Below are 24419 nucleotides of genomic sequence, written 5' to 3'. Positions count from 1 at the left end.
GTTAGTTCTATTCCTCCCTGCCCTCCTTCCTTCAATGCTAAGCAGCTCATTAAGAGCTCTCCTTGCACATACTCTGCTATAGTCACCCAGGGTGAAGCATTTTTAGATGCCTCTTGGGGATGCAATGTGACTCATACCCCAGGTGCCTGGAGCAGCCAACTGCCCTCCGGTGCTCATTGTCCCCCATCAATGGCCAGGCCACACTAAAGCCTGCTGTGAATCATAGAAAAGCGTAGCTCAGAACAATGTAAAGTTAGCAAGGCAGCTTGCAGAAAGCAATTTTTCTTATTATTACTCTGTTGAATGCAGCACACAGTCCAGCTTCATAGTATATCAGATCATGTAAAAATAGCCATTTATTTTGCTTGTTTCAATATGCTAAGATAGCAGAAACTGCTTCTTTTCCTGCATATGCTTCGGTGCCCCAGAGAATGGGCATGGATGAAAATAGTTCCTTCTCCCTGCCCGGCTCTGTGGATCCAGATGGGATGCTGAACTGTCCAAATGATAGGATTTCAAGAGAGTGGCTGTCTTGGAATGATAAATAGCAATATTTCAAGGGACATCTTTCTTGCTCGAGGAAGAGTTCTGTGTGGCTCAGAAGCTTGCTATATCCATCCAATACCACTGAGCTATTAAAGAGCTGTAACTGGAGCCAGCTGGGATCCCTGCTGGATTACCCAATAGGCAGGCTAAGCATATGCTTAGGGCACCAGCAAAACAGGGGCACCAGACAAAGGGAAAAAGGTGTTTGGAAAGAATTAGACATTAGGCATCATGGGAGGAGACCAGGTGTTTCTTAGACCTCCTTACATGACACTACACACTCTGCTCCCATTTTTTCTGTTCTTAAAAAAATTCTTATCCACCCTAAACCAGGAGGCATTCTACTAACAGAGATCAAAATAATGGGAGGAAATCAGATTCCACTCGTGTTGTAATACATCTATGCTTTTTTGCTGTTTAAAATGATGTTATGGTTTAATAATGTTTTTATTTTGAATTGCATATAGGAGGCAGCAAAACCTTTTCAGTGCTTAGGGCCTCTTAAAGTCTGAACCTTGTTCTGCATCAGAGCTGCTGTAGGAAGATTCTGGCCCCCAAGGCCACCATGGCACTTACTGAACCTGGAAAGAAGAGAGGCTTTCTCTCCTTGTTTTCCAAGAGCAGCTGACCCCAGAGCACCTTCTTCTGCAAATGGGACTGAACCTATAAAAAAGACCTTGCTATTAACATAGATGATCAGCCCATTGAACATTAAAAGCATAAGAAACACTAGGGTTGCCAGCATCTTTCCCTTAGGCAATTTCTTTGCCTTTTAAAGCCCTATTACAGGACGATACACATTCTTGGTTTTTGTAGCTATTAAAAACAAAGGAGCTTTTCTCAGCAAAGAGCTGCCAATCTTAGAAGAAGAGGCTCCTAATTCCTGGGTGGGTGCCTGCTTTAAATGCTAGGGGCGCTGAATGATCAAAAGGTAGAGAGTTGGCACTTGATTATAGATAACAAATAGCCCAGAGGCTCACCCCTGGTTGTCTTTATGGCATTTAATTCTATGCCATCACTTTCTGATGTATCAGTTTCAGCAGACCAGTTTTAATGGAGCCCAGTATGTCCTCCATATGATAATATCGAGTAGAAAAGCTGGCCAATTGTATCTGTTAAAGCCTGCAAAGTCCATCCTGCTCTGATTCTCTAAAGTCTTCTTTCAAAATTGTTATTTGAAGCTGCATGTGTAAATGTGGTGTAAGGGGGTGGGGGCTTAACATAATTTAGTAAAGGCAGCATCATGTGTATTCTCTATTGAAAAGACAAACAGTCAGCAAGACCCTGGAAGTTGGCCCAGAGAACTCACTTCCTCCCTAGGAACAGAGTGTGTTACCTATCCCAGAGGACAATTGCACTCATTTTAATACAGAGGCATGTGCACCTGTGTCTTTTAAAAACAGTGCTGAAAGTGGCCCTGAAGGACAGCAGATGGTGCCTGCAGATTGCAAAATAGGACATGCTCCATGTATACCGTGAGCCCAGGTTTCTCCAAGTTCATTGGGATTCACTAGCTCATGGACCAGATCCAATGCATTATCCTGTGCTGCTTGGATTCATGTTATTAGATTTCATGCTAGTGGGACCAAAATGCGGGAGCCTCAGGGAAAGCTTTCACAGATACTGTTTCAGTTTTGCTCAGTGAGTTTCACATATTTATTTCTTGGCTCACAGTCACGGTTCTTTATAAATTTGCAGACAGAACTTGGCTATTGTGTTTCATTGGGTAGACATTCAGATTAATAGCTGCCGCTATTTGAAAAACGCAAGTTAATTTTCACTTGAAATTTATTTAAACTTGACAGTTTAAAATTTCAGATTTATGCATTGCCGATAGTGTGTAAGTTGTGTTTTCCTTGTAGGCAGTTAGTCACTTTGTTACTTAATTATATAATAATAATAATAATAATAATAATAATAATAATAATAATAATAATTTTTTATTTATATCCCACCCTCCCCAGCCGAAGCTGGGCTCAGGGTGGCTAACAACAATAAAATAGTAATATTAGCATATATTGGACCACCAAATGATGATGTAGGAAACAGGTATCATGTTTGGACTGGTCAAGAATGACTTCTGGGCAGTTCAAGGGAGAGAGAGTGAGATGGCCCTCTTAGCTTTGGCAAGTACAGGGGCTGGGGAACTGCCCTCATTGCCCTCTTAGTTTTGGCAAGTATAGGGGCTGGGGAACTGACCCGCCTAGACTTCTAGCTGTGCAGCCTATTGTAAGGTACTTGTTCATCATGCAAGATATCACTTTATGATGTTATAGCCTTTATTCATGGGGAGTTGTTCAACTCCCCCAATCATTATGGTTGCTCCTTTGTGTCCCTTTTCCAGCTCTACAATGTCCTTTTTGAGATGTTTTCCAAGAACAGTAGCACCATAGATTTCTACAAAGGAATTAAGATACAGTGGTACCTCTGGTTAAGAACTTAATTCGTTCTGGAGGTCCGTTCTTAACCTGAAACTGTTCTTAACCTGAGGTACCACTTTAGTTAATGGGGCCTCCTGCTGCCGCTGTGCTGCCACCACACGATTTCTGTTCTCATCCTGAAGCAAAGTTCTTAACCCAAGGTACTATTTCTGGGTTAGCAGAGTCTGTAACCTGAAGCATCTGTAGCCCAAGGTACCACTGTACTGACCATTTTATTTTCAAATCCATATGGGAATCTTCTTTTTCACATCTGCAACACACTGGGACAATATTTTAATTGAGTTATCCTGCATGATAGCAAGATCTCTTTCTTGGTCAGCCACTGCCAACAGAACACACAAAGCTAGGATTTTTTTGCCCCAATATGAATCACCCTACACTTACAGTACTTACACTGAACCACATCTGCCATTTTAATTCCCTTTCACTCAGTAAAAACAAAACAAAACAAAAACCTTTGTGGAACTTTTTGCAATCCCTCCTTGTTTCTGCCACCCTTTGCACAAATTTGGTGCTATTGGCCAAGGAGCAAATAATACAAAGAGCTGCATTGGTAAGATTGAGAAGCAGCGATAGGGAAGATGGATTGGTTAGTGGAAAGCAGCAGCAATGATGTTTATACAGTATTCAGTTTTTCAGCTTTAAGAATCTCCACGTTTTTCCTGGCAAACATACAGGAGCAAAGGAAGTAGCCTTATAGTGAGTCAGACCAACAATCCTTCTTGCTCAGCATGATTGTCTACTGACTGGCAATAACTCTTCAAGGTTATGGACAGTTCACACTTTATGTGTTTGCTGCAGGGAGTGCTGATTTAACACCCAGCACTCATTTTTGCTGTGTAAAGAGTGGAGACGCCCTTAGAAATGTTTGCCATCCTGAGACATTCATTTCATCACTTTGCTTTTAGTGTTGCAGATCATGCAAGCAACAAACAGGCATTCAAAACCTGGAAATCTAAAGAGCTTAGAAGATCTGGCTATCCTCTTCATATTAGTAGGTGCTTTGCCTGCAAATCCGTTAGGTGGCTTGATAAACCTCAGCCGCAGTTGGGCTGTAGCCTTGAAGTTACCCCACAGGAGCTGTCCTTTCAGCACCACAGATGAAGGTGATCGTGGAGTCAGGGCTATTGAAAAGGAAAAGCTCGCTGTTTGAGTTTAGCTTCCCCATCACAGAGCCTGTATTACATGTTTGCACGCACTTGCATGCTATCCATCTGTTTCTTTCACCAGCTGGGAAGAAGAGAGAAGGGCTGCTGTTACTGTTGTTTGTGAACCCTTAGAAAATGCTGAGATACTTATTGCAGGCAACACATGCATCCACAGGCTCTCACTTTTCAGAATCCTTTCCCTTCTATCATTTAGCAGCTGGATGTCACTTTTGAAATATTCAAAACACCTACACTTTAGTGGCCTGTGTGTTCCTCAATTTCAGCCTCATTTCATGCTTTTTTCCTGCAGTCAAAACAAAGCAGCTCTTAACCATTTGCGTCCCAAAGACACATTGTACTGCCTGGATAGTTTCTGAATATGACAATTTATTGAAAGGCTTTTCCATGTAAAAGTGGCTGGTGTGAAGCTAACTGCTTTAAGATATTGGTGTAAATGTACCTTCTGTTTCTGCATCACCCCTGCTATGTGTTCTTTTTTTTTTATGACCACTTTATATATGTGATTACTTTCAGTATTTGTAAACTGCAGTACAGAACACTCAGCAATACAAGAAGCTGGAGGCAACACATTTAAAATAAGCCAGCAAACTAAATTAGCCATCACCTCCTTTCACAATGCATTATATAAATAGTTGTGCTATAAAAAGTACTTAAGTATGCCCCATGCCAGTTCCTTTTCAGTAGATCGATGGGGGAAAGTGCTTAACAAGCTTAAGCTTGCTGTTTCTTTGGAGAGAATGTTGTCCAGTGTCATGTGTTATTAGCATCCAGGTGGCTCTGGGGATTCATTTTCCCCTTGCTGTTGTGAGAGTTGCCTGTTTAAATGTTGGGGGACAGGGTGGAATGGCAAGGACAATGCCTCTTCTTGCAAACAAAAAGCAACACAAGAGCTGCTGGTGTGCTGCAGTTTTGTGGGGAAACAGAGAAGTGAAGAATATAGCATAGAACATAGAACTCAGCTTCCTGAGTATCTCATCTTTCTTTGTTTCTATTTTCTTTTATACAGGTTACTAGTCCTTATGGTTACAAAAGTATACATGAGCAAAGCCTGCTAAAAGCTGCCTTGCATTGGAAGATGTTTGCTTAAACCTGCCTTTACTGGGAAACAGCTTAGGAGTAGCTGAAACTTTGTGGCACTTTTAAAGATGCTACCAGGGTTGGTCATTGTAAGGAAAAAAATGGGGTCCGGGGGCACCCTCTATGCTGCCCCGAAATCCTCAGGGAAGGGTGGAATATATGTGTGGCAGATAAATAGTAATATATGCCAGCTGCTGGAAATCCCAAACTGTGCCCCCTCCCCATTGTTAATCAAGTTTTTGTTGTTGTTGTTTTAAAAGCTTATGATATACTAGCAGCCTTTTATCTGGCATTTCTTGGTAATTCTAAGAAGCCAAGATGCAGTTGTGAAATCAGTGGTTAACATCAGCGAAGTTTGAAAGGCTTTCTGCCATTTTGATTCAAAATGTTGTTCAGTTGTATCTAAACATAGACAAAACATGCTCCTTCATCTCAGGAACCACCATACAACATTGAAAAGAGCTGTCAAAATATACAGCAAACAGATTCCTTGGCTCCTTTTTAAAAAAATCCTGTGAAATAAAGTTGTGTGCAAAAAAGGGAAATCCATCTACTGGATTACTACTTGTGGGGAAGGACATTCAACATTATCTGTAATTCAAACCCTGCTCTTGAGTCACTGAACATTTTCGATTTCTGCAGTGCCTTGCGAGAGAGAATTGCAAGGTGGGGTCCAGTTTTCTAAAACCTCTTGGTTTGTTCTGAAATGAGGCAGAAATGCTGTGGATGAAATTGGACCAGTTTCCTGAGTGGTCCCTGCGAAGAGGCAGCAAGCATGTAGTTGTTAACGAGATCCTTTGAGGCCCTTCATCCTAGGCTGTGTTCCTTTCTGCCTCATCAACTCTCCATCATTTCCCAAATCTCAGCTAAAATCTCTCTCTCTCTCTCTTGTTCTCATTCCCGGCCCTTGCGTTCCTAATCTCTCTCCTACTGCTATGATTTACTATTTTGTCCTTTTGCTGGAGAATCCGCACTCTGTAAGGTGGCAGAAACTTTGTTTGATATAGAAAACAGTGAAATGTATATACGAATATTAGCTCATTGACACTTATGCTCATATCAGCTCCATGCTATGCTTAATATAAATCTCCCACTATGCAGGGATAGGCAACCTGTGCCTCCCTCCCCTGCAGCCATTGTTGGACTCTGGCTCCCATCAGCGCCATCCAGCATGGCCATTGGTCAAGGATGATGGAGGTTCAAGTCCAGCAATGTCTGGAGGACTACAGGTTGGTCACCACTGTCCATGGGCAGCTGCCCCCCCCTAAATCAAGTAAATAAAAAAAATACTTGCCCCTTCCATCATAAATCTTGGCTATGCTCCTTCCACTGTCAAAGACTCATAAGATCTTTATTGCTGAACGCTCATAGAGGAACTCTATTAGAGGCTCCTCTCTGTGATCACGCACCCTGGAATTGTCCTGCTTATTTTTTTAGGGGTGCTGAAAAGTAAATAAGGGGTTCATTCCCAATTCTTAAAAACTCAAGCTGCAGAAACTGCCATTTATGGAGCAGAAGGTTCCTGGGGTAACAGGTCAGACTGACCAAATGAAAATGGATTCAGCAGCAAATCTAAGATAATTCAAGCTTCTAAATTCTGTGTACACAAGTTTACAAATGTGTGGAAGAAGGATAGTCTGGTGTGGTGTGTTAGCCCTTTCTAAGATAGTAGCTGCTGGGAAAATTACAGCCATAATTGTGTGGTCCACACTAGCATACCTGCGCCCTGTCTCATGCCAGCAGAATGTTGCAAAAGACACTTTCCCTTCACTTGCCCTCTCCCTCCTTCCAACATCTTCCCTGGCTCACTCTGGGAATGTTGGCTGAAGCTGTGTTCCCTGCTGCTTGCCAGTGTGGGAACACTCCTGTTTGTTTAGATTTAGCCACACTTTTAGAGACAGTCACACACAGAGAGACAAAATGCTTCCCAGTGTATGAAAGGCAGCCGGTGCCTTCAAATAAAAAGCCATGTTCATCTAAGAAGAGCCCCGCTGGATCATATGAGAGGCCCATCTGGTCCAGCATTCTGTTCTCACAATGACCAACTAGATGTCCACAAGAAGGACATAAGAGCAATAATCATCTCCTGCTCATGTTCTCCAAAGAGTGGGAGCCAGCCAGTGAGTTTTGTCTTAATAAGGAGTGAGCACCTGAGAAAGGCAAGTTAGTCAGCACACCATTGTGGAAATGCACTGTCTGCACAAAGTCTGGCCTCCCTTCAAGTCGGTGCTGGCCCATCCATGAGGCAGACTGATGCAGCTGCCTCAGGTGGCAAAATCCAAGGGGGCACCTCTGTGGGTGCACCCCCCGTGTGAGCAGTGGCTGCAGTGGCTTCCAGGTTCTGGCAAGAGCTCATGAGAGCTCTACAAAATCTTACGAGAGCCTTGTGAGATTGTGCAGAGGCCTTGCACAATCTTGTGCTGCTTTTGTGAGATCTTGCCAGAACCTGGAAGCCACAGCTGTGCAACCCTGGCAAGCGAGACTTCGGCGGGAACAGCAAGGGTATGTTTGTGATGTACACATTTCACCCACGGCAACAAAATAGGATGGGCTGCCCCTGCTTCCAATCGCTTCATCTTTGCTGGTTATTATGGTGTGAGAGGTCTCTTCACCCTTACACGATATTGAAATGAAAAAATATAGGAAGGATCATGGACTGCTGCCAAGATGATCAAGGTTCACGTTAATGTTCAAGGTGAAATTAGGAGTTCTACTAATTCTGCTTCTGTGGCAATGTTGACATAGATGGAACAGGCGTCTTCCTTCGCATGTTAAATGAAAAGAGAGACGGTTGCTCCAGAACTGCCAGCTGCTGATCAGATGCAAAGTGATGGAAGAGCTTGTATGCTCTACTTTTTTGCAGTGACGAGGATTGTTAGTGAATGGGTGTTCATTGAGGAATGTTTTGAAGGTGGCTTTGAGCTTCATGGGAACCAGGCTCAGAGGAACATTCTTCCTTCAATAAAAAATGTAATTTGGCTCCTGCTGCCCAAGAACAGTTGCCTGCTCCTTGTCCGTTGCCATACATGGAGCGCTCACTATTTTACTTTCATGCTGGTCGTATTGGATGTCTCTTGGGAGTTTCTCGTGTTTCCCTCCTCTTGGACCAAGGCCAGTCATCCTGGAACGCTCTAGTATCCCTTTCTCAGTGGTAGAATTCTCCTAGTATAGGCTCCTGATTCCTTACAAAGAGGTGAGTTCCCAGCCCATGATGTCAGAGACCAGGTAACTCCTTGCATGGAAGAAATGCCAAAAACGGATAACCAAGAGGTCAGTGATGGCCCACCCACAGCACCTAGATAAAGCCACCTGAGATATGTATTCTTAGGACTCGCTCTATTCTTGTGGCTATCATTTCTTTTAAGCTGTTTTTAATATTGTATTAAGCTGTTTTTAATATTGTATTTTAAAATTTCTGTGGCCTGCCCTGACATTACGGTGAAGGGCAGGTAATAAATCAAAATTACCATCACCCTCAGGAAGAGAAGCTTTCCTGGCAAGCAGAAATAAAATCAATAAGACTGGAGGTTGAGCTAGGTGGGAATTCCTCTTCAGCCAGGCCTATGGCTGATTAACATTCTGTGTCCTTTTCTTTGTGTTTTGGGGGGATTATTTTGTTTTGTTCTTGTTCTTGTTCTTGTTTTTATTATGTATTTTGAGTTTGTGAAACACCTCGAGATCTTTGGATGAAGGCAGTGCTTTTTTTCTTAATAAAATCAGGGAAAATAAATACAGTAAATGGGCAAAAGTACAAAGATTCACAAAATGTTTAGGGGTATGGACACCTTTGCGTCCCCCCAGAAAAAAGCACTGGATGAAGGTATCAAGGCTGGATAAAGTAGATGGGACTCTGAGGCCAGGGACATGGCTGAGACAGACACCAATTACTATGCCATAGGAGGATGAGGAGGACTGGGGCATGCATGCACACCTACAGAGCTATGTCTCTTGATGAGCACTGGTTACAACGGCTTAGCCTAGATAAGGTACTTCATTCTTAGGGGTTTGATGATTAAGCAGTATATAGAATTGCAGAATCATAGAACTGTAGAGTTGGATGGGAACACAAGGATAATCTAGTCCAACCCCATGCAATGCAGGAATCTTTTGCCCAGCATTGGACCCTGAGATTAAAAGTCTAATGCTCTACTGACTGAGCTATTATAAATTGTGCTTAATAATAATAATAAATCATTTTAGGAAAATTGATAGAAATTGTGAGAAAAGGACAAATAGTCCATGGTGGTAAAGCCTTGGAAAAGTCAGAGTGGAAAGATGCTTCTAGACTGGGGGCGTTCTTTCCTTAGGGACCACAACAGATGTTTCTACAGCTATAGTAATGGAGGGACATATGGATGTTTACTTTTGTCAATAAAAGCTGCTTTAAACTTAACACACTCTGCCATATTGCATCATAGCCCTCTATTGCTATCCCAAGACCTAACCCAAGAAGGATTTCATTTCCTTCGTTAAAAAGGCAAAGGTAAAGGTACCCCTGCCCGTACGGGCCAGTCGTGTCCGACTCTAGGGTTGTGCGCCCATCTCACTTAAGAGGCCGGGGGCCAGCGCTGTCCGGAGACACTTCCAGGTCACGTGGCCAGCGTGACAAAGCTGCTCTGGCGAGCCAGCACACGGAAACGCCGTTTACCTTCCCGCTATAAAGCGGTACCTATTTATCTACTTGCACTTAATTGTGCTTTCGAGCCCTGGTCCCTATCGTGATTAGACTTGGCACCATTAATTCAGGAGTCTACGGTAGTCTATATAGGATTATGTTCTGTGCCATGGAACCATTGGGAGTGCATCTGAGCAGCAGCTTCCCAGTTCAGCACTTTTGCATTACAATTAAAAGTAGAAGAAACGAGTAAGTCATGTATTGGAAAAATGCAGGCACATTTTTGTCTGATTATAGTGCCCGCATGGTCTGTGCTAATCCAAGGTCTGTAAGATGGATGGAGAAGGACAGGAAGGGCATAGTGCAGAATGGAGATATCAGTGCCAACAGGACATCTGGGCTGCAAAGGGTGGGTGTGACCTGGATGCACACCTGACCTTCAAAATGACCCTCTGGATGTGTCCTTTTGCCTTGGTGGCTCAGCATTAGTAGTGCTCAGGGCTAAAGGGTGATTGTTTCTTCTGTGGGATACTCCTTGTGGCATCCGGAATATCTCCTCTCCCTCCCTCTGGGCATCAGCTTGTCCTCTTCACCTAATTAAAATAACTTGAAGGGAGCACTGTGTCTCCTGGCTTCCAGCATAATCAAGTTTGTGCTGTTATTGCTCTTATCTGTAATGATTTGGATCTTGTGTGACAAATAAAGCTTTTCTTTCCATCATTTGGCTACCAGTCAGATGATCGAGAGCAGGAGGCCTTCTGTTAATTTAGCTGAATGTTGGTGCACTGCAACCCCGTGACCTTTGCAGAGAATGCAGCCGGGGTCTCTGAGACTGCTGTGCTTTTAAAAGATTAAATACACTGCCAGTCTGATTCTGCTCTGAGATTACAGTCATTCTATCAACCTGGAGGTCTTTTGTTTGTCTGCATTTTTGCATTCATTGTGCTGTATCCTCTGATGCACTCTGAAAGCCTGACCTATATTTCCCTTCTCGCGTAGTCGGGAGACATTCCAAACTAGGCCCGGCACCATATAACCCAACAGTGTTTGGCATCTGAGTTGGCAGCTTAGTTGTAGCTGGCAGGCTGTGTGTGTGGGAGTCTCTGTTACGTCACCAGAAATCCCTTTCTCCTCTCCTTCGCTCTTCCCTCCCCCTTTCATATTTTGCTGTCAGAATCTTCACAGCTCCCCTGGGAAGCAGCTACAGTTCTGAACTTCCTGGACACAGTGTCTTGGCAACATTGATCAATGGATGTGTCCACCCCCCCTCCCAGCTTTTTGCAGGTCTAATTCTGTGCACTGCATGGACAGTGACTGCAGTCGAGCTCACCTAGGCAGGAATGCTTTGGTTCCCATGTGGGAGAGACCAGGTGGATGGAAGTCCAGTATAATTAAGCAGTCACTATTAGGGACTGAGATCAAGAGATCTCATCTGCCTGGAGCTGCCTTCAGGTGGAGCCTTAAATACAGCAAACAGAAGGATTTGCTTTGTTGGCCAGGCAAGGCTAGAAGACTATTCAAGTTTTGCCAGTATTGTAATGGAACATTTTGAAGTGAAAACTGGATGGCGTGGATGAAGCATGGCAAAAACATTGTCAAAAGCATTTTAGAAGGCCAATATGCGCCAGTATGAATTTTCTTTGAAATGTAGAAAGGCTTGGATGAATTTAATACATTGTTCAAAACAAAAGCAAAGCAAAGCAAAGCATGCTGTCGTGGTAGTTTCCATGGCTCACCCAGCACTTGCCAGCAGGAGCAGCTGCAAAATTCTTATCTCATTGGAGTCTCTTGTCTATAAAGGAGAAAACTGTGTGTACCCATCAGGGAAACACGTGTCTTTCTCTAAAGAAGGGATGAGGAAGCTGTGGTCCTTCAGATGTTGTTGGACTACAACTCTCATCACGCCCAGGCTGGGGCTGGTGGAAGCTGGAGTCCAGCAGCATCTGTAGAACCATAAAGCTCCCCATTTTTGCTCAGATTAGCAGCTTCCAGTGTTTAGCTCTGAAATGTAAAGTGCTTCCCTGATACTTGCATGGGAAAGTGTGGGTTTTGTCCATCAGTATCTAAATGCGAACCGGAAAGAAGATAAGACACGTTGCTTCAAGACCTATGATGGATTTCCTTCGACAAAGGTGATTAAAATGAGTCAGACCCATCCTTGTGGATTAATGGGCCAGGCATAAATTCTGGGCTTTATTATTATTATTATTATTATTATTATTATTATTATTATTATTATTATTATTTATACCTCGCCCATGTGGTTGGGTTTCCCCAGCCACTCTGGGTGGCTTCCAACAAAAGATTAAAAGTACATTAAGACATCAGTCATTAAAAACTTCCCTAAATTGATTAGACCTAAAGTACATAGATATGTGTTATGTGTCATCAGCAGAGAAGAAACTGATGCAGAGATAAGTGACTCCATAGAATCCTCCGCCTGTCTCTGTATCAGCCATCTTCAACTTGATGCCCTCTAGTTGTTTTGGACTACAACTCCCATCAGCCCCTGCCAGGGGCTGATGGGGTTTGTAGTTCAAAACATGTGGAGGGCACCAGGTTGTGGAAGCCTGATCTAAACGATATTGCTCTTCTATAATGATTCTTGCAGAGTGGCAGCACGTGAGGAAATGATCCAGGGAGAAATAGGGCGTCCTTGAAGTGTCATATTATTTTTGTTAAAAAAAGAAAAGAACAAGAGCAAACTTCCTCTAAGGAACTAACCCTCTTTCCTGCCCTTCCAGATGGAGCAAGCTTGGAGCCAAGTCAGCAGCTGGAAGAATAGGCTGACGGGAGGGTTTGGAGATGGAGGGGAAATAAGCAGGGAAGGAAATTTATGTTTGAAAATTTTAAATAAAGCAGAAGAGCTTGGTTGTTAGGGAGCAACTGATGGTCTGAGAAGTGTGACAAGGGCAGCCCACGCTTGCATCAGAAAGGCTTAGTCCTGTAAATTAGCTTAGCATTGGAGAGGCTGCCTCCCTTCGCTCTGGAATAACGGCTTGGCAGGCAGTACAGGATACAGAGCGAGAGCAAGAGAGAGAGAGAGAGAGATGTTTAGGTCAGCAAACATCTGGTAAGAAATGGGATTTGATTTTGCATTCCTGCACGTAAGGAGCTGCAGCATGTGAGCAGTGGCTGTGTGTAGCCCCAGCTTTGGGTGAGTCTCTGTCTTCCCCCACCCTCCCCCTGTACCTTCTTCTTCCATGCTCTCCCTTCCCAGGGTAATCCACGCTGGGGCTGCAATGCAGGAAGTTGGATGAGAAGGAGCTGAAGAGCAGCAGGCTGCTGCAATGCAGGAAGTCCTGCAATATGGAGAGCCCTTCTGTTGACAGCAGCATAAGCAGCCCCCTGCAGTTGGGTTAGGCTCAAAGCAACATAGAGACCTCTGCTTCCCTCCAGAGGCAAGGGGTGGAGAGGCGGGGCTTTTGAAATGGACCTTTTTTTGGGGGGGGGGGACTCTCGTGAAAAGAAAGCAGCCTGAAACAGCACAGCTGAGAATGACAGAATACTGATTATGGGCAAGAGGTGGATGCCCTGTTGTAACAGATTGCAGCAGTTTGTGTTCTTAAGATGCATTCAAATAGCGCTTTATCCCATTTCCCTGACATTTCCTTACCTGTTAATTTCTTTCATTTTCATGTCAATTGCTTCCAGGTGGGGGGTGGGGAATCTGGTTGCAACCCCATTGACTTAGAAATTTGTGGGAGTCTTGCGTTGTAATTTTCCCACAGTTTTCGTGGATTACACCATGGGACGAAATTGGGGCTGTGTGCTGGCATATTCTTCCCCTCCATTTTCATGGGTGAACCATGACGGAAGGGGAGAATGCAGGAGCATAAAAGGTAGCGACTTATCCAGTGTTATGCACTTTTGTGTCACACCCTGCTCACTGGTGTAAATGATGGCATTTCTGGGAAAACGGCACAGTTCCACATCGCAACAGATAATGCGGGGTAAAAGGGACATTAGAAACAGAGACAGTATGCTAGCATTATAACCTGGAAAATAAATAATCCCCACACCTGCATGCACCCATAAATTTATATCCCACTTTTCTTTTGTCATGGAAACAAAGGTGGTGTGCTTGTGGTTCCCAGGCATCCACTCATCCATGCGCTAGCCAGACCTAGGTCTGCTTAGCCTCAGCAAAGGGATCTCCCCATGTAGCTTTGGACAGAGCATCCCCTGGAACCAGATGGTGCACATCTCTCTGGAAAGTGACAGCTTTCTATGACATGTGTTATCCACCACTTTGCGTTTGATAATGGGATTATTAAATGACTCTCACTCCAGCTCAAAATCTTCTGTCCTCATCTCTGTTCCCAGAATATGTTGCAAACAATTGTGTTGGTGCTGCTCTGATTGACATTATATTTCCTTCCTTTAGCCTGTAAGATTCCTTCCTGTAACTGGAATCTTACATCCAGGGAGGGGCTGGGGCTGGTTGTTTGTCTTTTTCAGTGTCAAATATTTCATTCCCAGTACTCAGTTATTTTAGGGGTTTTCTCCTCTAATCCTTCCCTAATGGAATTAGCCCTCACTCAGTTTTGATAGCAGCATCGATATTCAATCAAGATCATGCAACTTAAAAAAAATTCTCTGAGGAGGAGGAATACACGATTGGTTTACTTAGGTTTTAATGTATATGTCTATATTGCTACATTGCTTATGTTGTTTAGATGTTATGTTTTAATTTTTGTTATGTAAAAAGCTATTTTATTTTTAAAATAAAGAGCAATATAGACACAAAATAAATCATAATGATATTTGCAGTTATTCTTTATAAGGATGTGAGGCTCCTTCTGAGTAGCAGCCAATCAGAACCAGCTAGAGGACATGTCAAGTTATGTGCAGGTTGTGCTGTTTTTTGCAGCAGCACCCCCCCATGTTGGTGGCAGATAGCAGGTATTGCAGCACTTTCTCTGCTGTATATTGTTGTTAGGAGTAGGGGTGACTGGGAGAATTACAAGCAGAAGTGGGTCGTGGTGGAGGAGAAAGGAAGTAGCAAAAGTGATAGTGGTGCTTCTCTGATAAGTGGTAGGTTTTTACCACTGTAATATCCCACGTTCCCTGGAGTGCTGTAGCCTCACTCCAGACATTATGGTTAATCTGCCACTTGGTACTCACTGGCATACTGGGTAAAGCGTACAAAGCAGAAGTATCAACAGTAGTGGCCACTTGGCAGCTGCCTGAGGGTGCAGGTCCAGGATATGCACAGTTGCAGTCCCTCCCAGCCATGCAGTTAGCAAGTCAAAAGGGCCTCTGCAGTTGGCCCTGCCAGCATGGTTCCTGTTCACAGAAACAGCATATGATCCCTCAGTGTGACCTGAGCTTAGAATTACTTGGCTTCGTGCTCTGTATCACTCTGAAGATGCTAGACTGACAAGGATGTTACCTGCTGGTTCAGCTGTATTGCACTTGATGCAAATTTACTGGGACCCAGGAGTCACCTAGTGGTAAAGAAAGGCTGGTGGTCTGACAACATATAAGTGAGACGATGTTATGCAGAGATTCACTCCGAGATGGGCCAATGCTGCAGCTCAGTTTAAGGCCCTTTCCCTGCATATCTTGTTCACAGTTTTGAATTTGGGGCATTGATGCCATTTTTCAAAACCATGTCACTTGATCTGTAAACGAGGATAAACAAAATGTGCCTATCAAGCCAAGCTTATCAATGGATGCATGTTTTCAGCCCTGTCTGCAAAAGCATTGGAGTGTCTCCATAACAGTATTAAAGCTGCAGAGGCTGAGTTCTCTGTATTATAGGGGCTCAAAGCACTGGCCTGGGATAAAAGAGCACATTGCTTGCACAACCCCCACCCCTCCACACCAGGCTAAGCTCCACAGTGTCTATCAGAGCGTCTGCCGGGTGCTCCCGGCAGCAGGATTTCCAGTGGAGTGAAATAGTATTTTGAGCCAGCTGTGGTTGGCAGGGTTCCCGGCTTCAGCCAGAGGCTTGTAATGCAAAAGAGTTCCTAGAGCCAGGACGGGTCTCTGCGTCACATCTGTCCTGAGTTTCAGCCAGGTCTGCTGGTAGTACTGCAACCAGCAATCTGAACCAGGAAGGTTAAGAAATAGTTCATTTCATTACTTGGTTACTTGAAATTGCTTCTGATTTCCTCTGGTTATTTACAACATCAGACGAATAAATGGAAGATAACGTCTTGGCAACACTGGGTATCTATGTAGAGGAGGGCACTGAAAAAAAAATCACATTATGTTGTCCAGTGATGCAGGTTTTCTGGCAGTGATGGTCTCAAAGGAGAACTTTAGGGCAGATGTCCAAGGTCCCCATTCAACAGAAAGAGCAGCAGGGCTCCCAATTGCAACAAAGCCGGCTTAGCACATTTTGAAGTGAAATAATACACCTCGCCAACTAAAAGGGAGTTGGGAATCAATAAAGCCCCTTTAATGCGGTTTAAATTCAACCAAATTCAAATCTTTACTTGGAAATCTTCCTTACTGAAATATGTGTAGATGTTTTAAGACACGACACAGCTCGACAGCACACATTTCCCTTACATTGTTTAAGCATAAAGAAGAAAATGAAAGCACCAAAGAGTGCCAACATGCTAATTTTAGTACATCAAAACAATGGTTTCAAGCTGAATGCTCAGTGAAAAGGGAGCTGGGGAGAGGCTTTCACTTGGCAAATCTGACGCTTAGTCCTGTAAAGCAAGACTCAGGGTGGTGTACTGGGACAGAGAGAGCCTTGGCTGTGGAAGCTCCAGCCTCTGCTTAACTTCCTCTGCTTTTCTCTCCCTCAGATTGATCCTCCTTCAACCAGGCCTTGCTGATGATGAATGGAACAGCCAATGTGAACGCAGCCGGACGAAGCCATTATGCCTCCTCTATACCTGTTCCCAGAGCTGCATCCCACAGCAAGATACACACTCTGGCAGCATCGCCCAAATTGCCCCCAAGGCAGAACAGTGTGGGAGCTGTTCCCTCGCAGAAGGCATCATCACCCAGGACAGGGAAGGGGCTGGTTAGCTCGAGCAGTGGAGCTCCAAAAGGATCCAAGCAAAAGCTGGTCCCAAAGACTCCCGCAGCTGCAAGCCCTGGGCAGGAGAAATCGGAGGCATCTGAGAGCCATGGTGGGTCAGATGGGATAGATTCCAGCCTCAGCCTGAGCATGGTGTCTGGCTGTAGCAGTCCCCGGGGGATGCAGAGGTCCAGCTCCAGAACTATTGGGGCAACTAAGAAAGCTGCTGTTCAAGCAACCGAGAGAAGCAAGGACACCACAAAACATGGGGAAGACAGTAGCAGCCGCGGTGCCAAGAAGGGTCTTGGGAAGCCCAGTACAATTCCTGAACCTGCAAAAACCTCTCACCTCCCAGGAAAGAGCCCTTCCTATCTCAGCTTGTATAGTGAGACTTTGTTGTCCAGGTCTTCAGAGGGATCCACCACAAAGAGGCCTCAGAGTTGTCCTGTAAAAGGTCAGTGGGCCTCAGAAGCCAATGGGAAAGGAAGTGGAATGTCTAAGCCAGAGGAAAAACCTCAGGTGATCTCACTGGACACAAGCAACCTCAATAAGGGCCCTGTGCTGCACACTGGGCCTATCAGTTTTTCCTCTGTGCCTCAACACAACCATCCCATCATGGCCACGGTAGCCCCGTTCCATTATCGGTAAGTATCAGTCTGTAAAATTATAGGCAAATGTTCCTGGAGTTACATGTCTACAGCACCAGCTTAAAGGATGGTGGAGGTCCTGGCTTGCTTCCCTTCCACCACAGTGCTAATGAAGGTGTCATAGTAGAAAGCAATCTCCTCACACATCCTGATTGTTAAGATAAAGGTTAGCATTTCATCAGATATGCAGGATGTACAAGCCAAAGGTGGCCAAAAAAGTTTAGTAACGAGAGACCCAGCTCCCTTTTGGAGCCTAGAGCTAAGTAGATAGATATAGGGCCAAATGTGTAAGACCAAAGAGATTTGAATGTAGTAAAATGTTTGCATGATTGCTTCCCTGTGCACCCAAGTCACCCAACATGTATCTTATTACTGCTCAACCATCTCGTGTTGACTTTGATGAGGCACAGTAAAAGTGTATTGAGTTTTTTAGCTCAAGGTACACAGTGCAACAGTTGTATGACTGCTTCACCACATGCCAAGCTTAGTACAGCTTCATTCAGCTAAAATCTTAAGTATGCCAGTTGAATCATGTGGGTTGAACCACCTGGCATCCACCAGATGTTTTGGACTACAGGTCCCATCACTCTCAGATAGCATGGCCAATGGTCAAAGGTGATAGGAGTTGTGGTCCATAACATCAGGAGATCACCAGCTTGGAGAAAGCTACCTTAGGTCAAGGAGGTTGGTGCCTCCTGGAAAAGCCACTCAATAGTCCTGTACTGATGGTGCTCTGGGTGTACTAATATGGAAGGACAGGACTCAGGAGAATAATTGCAGAGTGGCAGCTAGATCAAGGTGAGGATTATAATGTACATAGACAATTTGTGGGATAACTCAGGTAGGGATTGAAGGATGAGAACGCTATTGTTCCCTCAGCCAAGCACATGCAGTTGTGGTTGCTGTTGTACAGATCAGGATGGCCATCACAGCAACACTTCATGAGAAGTGTAGAACTAAATTGTCTCATGTTCCTTTGTGTTGTGGGCTGACATGAAATAGAGCTGCTCTGCTTAGTTCACCTTAAGCATGAATTTGATCATTGACAAATTATTTAACACTAGTTCCCCACCATCATGTTGTTCACTGTGGGTGAATTACATGTTCACTTCCAGCTACGCTTCACTCCTGAGATGGACCAGCCCAGTCTGAATGTCCCAGCTGTCCAAAGTCAAGCTTCTTGGACAATTACTGCACCCGGGTTTACCAAGTAGTCTTGCACCCAGACATTGGTGAAGGCTGGCCTCACCCAGCTGCCTAGATGGGATGTATAGGAGCTGTTCTGGTAGCTGTTTCTTTGTGAATGAGGGCCTGAACAATGGATTGAACTATAAGGAACCGTCCATGCAATTTGCTCATATAGCCGAACATACAAGTGAGTATGTAGAGTGACTGACTTGATGTGCTTCCTCTGCCTACTAGGCGACAGGGTGAGAAAGAGAGGAGCAGCTCATCTAAAGAGGAGTCTGCATGTGAAGAGCAGCAGCCCAACCTTACTGAAGGGCCTGAACATAGATTGAGAAACATGGGTAAGTGGAAAAACTGGAGAGATCCCTTCCTCATGAGGAAGGAAAGGCAGCCAGTGGATCAGAGTGCATGACATACGGTTGGCTGCAGAGGGAGGTGGGTCTGCTTTTATGTATCAGGTTGTAGGTGTTGGTAGCCACCGATGTAGACATTGTTGAACAACCACATATCAGTTGATTTGCAGGGTGGGGAATAAACACAATGGAAATCCCATGCTTTCTAGACTTAAATCCAAGGTTTTGGATTTAGGGGGGGAACCACCAAAAGTTTTGGTCTCTTTCTCTTTGCTTATCTTGAGAAGAGTATTCATCATGTCCTCTGAATGAGCAAACCATTCTTCTTTAAGGGAATAATTCAACACGGTGTTAAGGAGATGGTTCCATCAGCACAAGCAATTCTTCCCCCTTCCAAGGCTTCCACACAAGACTGCAGTCTCCCCACAGCTGCTTTTTAAAATTTTGACTTGTGAATGTCAACTGCATGGCATCTGTAGTTTCACCTTAAGATGGATGACTCAGGGCAGATGATAAGGATTATGGAGGACACAGCACTGGTATCATGTAAATATACAGTCCAGTTTAAAATGTCTATCGAGTGAGTTTGAGATGCCTGTAAACCTAAAGAATCCCCCACCCAACATTGCGATGGTGATGTCTGTGGGGAAGTTACTATGATCACAATGTAAAACCACAAACATCTCAAATGCAATGGGTAGACCAAATCATTCATATACTTAGTATGAATGAGGGTAACCCTATGTCTGCATTCAGACTGGTATATGGTTTGAATCAGGCTTTGAATATATTCTTGTCTGAGGATAATACTGCTATAGTTTGCTTCAAACCATGGGAAATACAAATCTCCTCTGTGTTGACCAGGATAATGTGATGGAGATGTTTATTGGTTTCTTACATATACAATCTGTTTTATGTAATGTTATTAAAGAAAGGATTGCTTAATTTTATCCTAATTTGGTAGGCGGTTAGTGGTCGTTCTTATGTATATGGACAATATGGTTTTTCTCTCACATACTCCTAGATGTTCTCATCGGTTGCTGTCCCATCTTGGGACATCCCGTTTAATGCAGGGAGAGGGTATCTGTGACCCTCCAGATGTTGCTGGACTCCAGCTCCCAACAGTCCCAGCTAGTATGGCCAATGGTCAGGGATGGCGGTCCAGCCATAAAACTTCCTGATTTAGAGAGCGGTGTAACAATCAGCTGCGACAAAAACCCTGTGCTGGTAATTAATAGAACCTTTTCTTCAAAGCACAAACGGGGACAATGAATGGACACTACTGTGAGGTTGTGGGGTTTAATTATGACTACAATCCTAAACAGACGTAGTGGGCAAGTTCCACTGAACACAACGGGATTTACTTCTAAATAAACATGTATAGCTTTGTACTGTAGGGAGTACTTCCATTGTCCTGTTAAGTGAAGGCTTACATATTAAAGATATACTGGTAATATTCTTATCACATGGGTCAATGTAAGGTGTTTTCAAGTTTGCTGTAACATTTGGAGGGAACAGGATAGGATATCCAGCATCAAAGTTATGACACAGCTTAATATGGAGCTGAAATATTGCGTAATATTTAACAGCAGCACCTGTGATTGCTATGACGGTGAAAGTCAGATGCAACGATGATGATGCAGTGGTGGTGAAAGTCACATATATCAATCTCAGTTAAAGCGAAGACCACTCTAGCAGCATTAAAATATTAGTGTAAGGTTTGTGGTTCATCATTATCATGATTGCCATTTCAGAAGCGAAATATATTGGTGAAAGTCATTGCCTGTGATTGAATAATATTAAGTGCTTCCAGGAATAGCCTCAATTTCTAGTCTTGCATTGTTAAGCGGAGAAGCAATGTATTAAGGAGCTGAGGATGTGGATCAGTGAAAGGATTTAATTTTAAGAAAAGAATTCCCCTAAATTCATTCTCTCCTTAGAATTGGGCTCAATTATTACTAAGCGGCTCTTTCAAACTCACAGTTCAGTATTTTTGTCAATAAAATATTCCAGGACACCATACTGTTGTCAGTCACACCCGTGTAAGGTTGGATCTTCCTCCTCAGTTTCATTTTATTCATGACTGCCAGGGCTGGCCCATACCATTTTGCTGCCTGAAGTACTGGCAAAATCAACTGGAAGTGAGGCCCGTTCTTAACTCTGAGTAGACAGACATAGGATTGTGCTGTAAATATCCTGGCGTTATAGTGACATGTTAGATTGGTTGATGAAGGATTATTTATATCAATTTTGATCCTTATAGCTGAATGAAACAGCAGTTACAGTGAAGGCTCCATCAAAAATTCCTTTTTATGTTGACAAAGTATGCTTTGTATCTCAAGACTGATAGCAAGATACAGACAAGCAGGATAATCAAAGTCCATTTTCCTAGTTTACTCCCCAAATGTTTTGCAAAATTTTGGTGTGCAGTGCACTCCAGTCTCTTTCATCTACCTATTCAGTTATTTTAGATCTTGATAGACAACTGGATTGACATCCCTTCTGCAAGGGAAATTCTAGGTGGTTTCTGTGCAATAAATGTGCATTTTGTTGTGCTGTGCCCAGACACCTTTGCTCAAGAAAAACATTACCGTTGCAGGATATTGTTTTGGTATTCCACATATTCCATACCCCGCAAGTATTCCAGAAAAAAGAGATACACAGTATGGCAGCCATTTTGAGGGCTGCGATCTTGCACGATCTTGCACTGAGATCTCGCCCCCCAGAGTATTCCCCCCTGAAAAAACACAAAGCCGTGATCTTGCGCAGTACCCCAAAATGCATGATTTTGGGCACTGTGATCTCAAACGGGTCACATGACTCGTGCGAAACACAGACAGGAAGTTGCGTGTCCTGGTTTTTGAGACTCAATATGTTGGAGCATATGATACATGTTCTTGGATGCAACTCTCATCTTGCTCCCCTCCCCTTTAAAATACTGCACATGCTGTGCTTGTCCTCTATAGCGACTGCAAGATCCTTTAAAATTTTTGTTTTCTTTTTTAACGGGATAGAGTTTCATGGGATAGGTCTGAGCCATGGCATTTCACATTTTCAAATGTTAACCATCTGCCTAAATCTTAGGTGGGGAACCGGCACGGATGTCAGTGGCCAGGCAAAACTGAGTGACTGCTTTTCCTAGGATTTGGGAGGCTGATTGCTGGGATCTGCCTCCCTCTGCATTTGCATGAAAACTTCTTGTGAGCCCAGTTCAGCAGCTCCAGAGGGGGGTCATTATAGCAAGTGGCGTTACTGGGCTGCAATGGAATTAGTCCCACTAGGGCGCAGGATGCAAATCCCCCTTGGGGCCTCTCAGGAAAAGAATGGGCAGCACGCGTGCTGTTAACAGGATTATGGGCCCATTCAGGAGCTTTGCAGGAAAGGACTCCCTGGTGGGAAGAAATGGAAAGAGAGAAGTTGATTCAGCCAGATATGCTCAGTGCTTGAATTATGAGGGGTTCAAAACAAAACCCCAACCTCTCATTTCTCCCCATTTCCAAATATCTGAGAGGCTGTCTCCCTCCCTAAAGAGCCTCTTGGGTGCTAAAATGGGCAGTGGGGGCCCTTTTGGCGGCTCTGTCACCCTCAAAAGCTCCGGGTGGTGGCAGGGGTGGTCTAGAAGAGGGCATTCTCTGGAGCAGCCCCCAAGTTATGAAACTGCTTACTTCTTTGTGCGCCGCCTCCACAAGAGGTCTGGAGAGTGGCAACATGAGAACAGACTTTTTCTGCAGTGGTTCCCCATTTGTGGAATGCTCTCCCCCAGGGAGTTTGGCTGCTGCCTTCATTATATACCTTTAGACTTGGAAAGGGATCCTTAGCTATAAGTCATAGTTGAGGATTCCATTCCCTTGGGAGATAATCAGTCAGGGGCTGCATGTTGGCAATAAGCAGGGTGGTGAATGCGGGCCTCTCCTTCTCTCTCGTTATGCAGCCCCCACTTCTTCTTTCTCTCTCTTTCTGACACCTCTACTCCTTCTTCCTCCTTACTCAGCAGGCTGCTGGGAAAGAGGCAGATTGTCCTTGCCAGATGCATTTCTCCTCTCCTCGTTTCATCATTTCACCCATTTTGGCTCTCCCCTACCCCATCCAGCCTCCCACATCTGTACAAAATTAGGCTGAAGGCCACACGAGATGCCCATCCTTGCTATAGATGGTCAGCACACAAAACTGCCCCTGTCTTGGGTTATCAGGATCTGACCTGCTGCCTTCAGAGGGTGTGGTGTCCTACAAACTGAAGGCGCAGAGTGGAAGTGTAGTGCTCACCTGCTTTGCTAGTGCCTAGCAGAGCCTTTTCTTTTCCCGTGACTAGCGCCGCAGCAAATAAGGATACCTTGTGCTCCAGTACAAGGACGGAGGCAGATGGATTGCCAGGCACTTATCCCGTGCTGCTAGTAACCTGACTGCTTTGACAGATGGGAGCTCTGGAGTCAGTTCCTGAGATGGCGGGTCATGTCACGACCAATGCACTGGAGGGGCGGGAGCGCCAAATCATTATTGGAGGAGCCGGCTGGGTGGGCGGGAGGGGAGAAAGGGCCGCAACGTGCCTAATGGCATGAAATGCACTAGAGGTGAAAGAGAGGGCAGATGGTGCTTTCCACAAGTGATGCCTTATATGCATTCAGCTCAAAGGCACACTGCACAATATTCCAGGTCTCCTGTGATCTCAGTGACAAGCTAAGAAGGAATGGCTGTGTGAGAGCGAGGCTGAGGGGCAGCCACACAGCTCATCATTTGCCATTAGCAATTGCAGAAGTAGGTAGTGCGGGTGGCGTCTTGTGATCCGTCGCCTATTGTTCTCTCTCCTGCTTTTCCACACAGGCCCTCCAGGCAGGAAGAGCTGGGTAAGCAATCGGTTTTAAACTGTTGTTGGTTTTTATGGATAGCGTGGTTTTTATTATAGCATTGGGCTTTCTTTTTTATTTCAAGCCCCCTTGAATATTTTATTGAAGGCAACATAAATAAATAACACAAATAACAAATAAGTAAGATCTGGAGGCAGATTGACTGAATGTGGAAACACAGGAAAATGCATTACGTTAAGCTAGGCCTACTGGCTCACATACTGTGGGGGCGCCAGCCTTTCTGGATCTATGGGCACACCTGAAAGCTTGAGAAACCGTTGTGTCTACATGACCAACACCGGAATGGCAGCCAGCTTTTTTACTGGCTGAAACAGAGTTGCTTCTCTCAAACCTAATTGCACTGGGGGACCACACCCTGCAGGCATCAGAAGAGCCTTTGCAAGTATCTGTGTGCCTGTGGGTGCATGGCTGGCAGCCCCTGCAGTATTGTCCACACTGATGGGCAGTGCTGAGGGCAAGGTAAGCTATCGTCATGATCCACCTTAGGCTGGGGCAGAGGAAGGTCTCCTAGGGAACCCTCCAGGCACCACATGCCA

The 24419-nt window shown here is 44.5% G+C and overlaps 1 protein-coding gene across 6 annotated transcripts in view; it reads left to right on the top strand.

The window, feature by feature from the left end:
* The window catches only part of NAV1 (neuron navigator 1), a 263232-nt gene that overhangs the window by 47867 nt on the left and 190946 nt on the right, over positions 1-24419 (top strand). For all 6 annotated transcript variants that reach the window (XM_053393690.1, XM_053393695.1, XM_053393694.1 and 3 more), the window contains 2 exons: positions 16616-17477; positions 18903-19009. In XM_053393690.1, the coding sequence (XP_053249665.1) occupies positions 16645-17477; positions 18903-19009 (940 nt within the window). In that variant the 5' untranslated portion in view covers positions 16616-16644. Of the gene's footprint in view, positions 1-16615; positions 17478-18902; positions 19010-24419 lie in introns of those variants that run through there.

The sequence above is a fragment of the Podarcis raffonei genome, chromosome 6 (assembly GCF_027172205.1).
Source record: "Podarcis raffonei isolate rPodRaf1 chromosome 6, rPodRaf1.pri, whole genome shotgun sequence".
Lineage (NCBI taxonomy): Eukaryota > Metazoa > Chordata > Lepidosauria > Squamata > Lacertidae > Podarcis > Podarcis raffonei.
The sequence above is the reverse complement of the archived record's forward strand: the minus strand, read 5'-3'. Positions and strand labels throughout refer to the sequence as shown.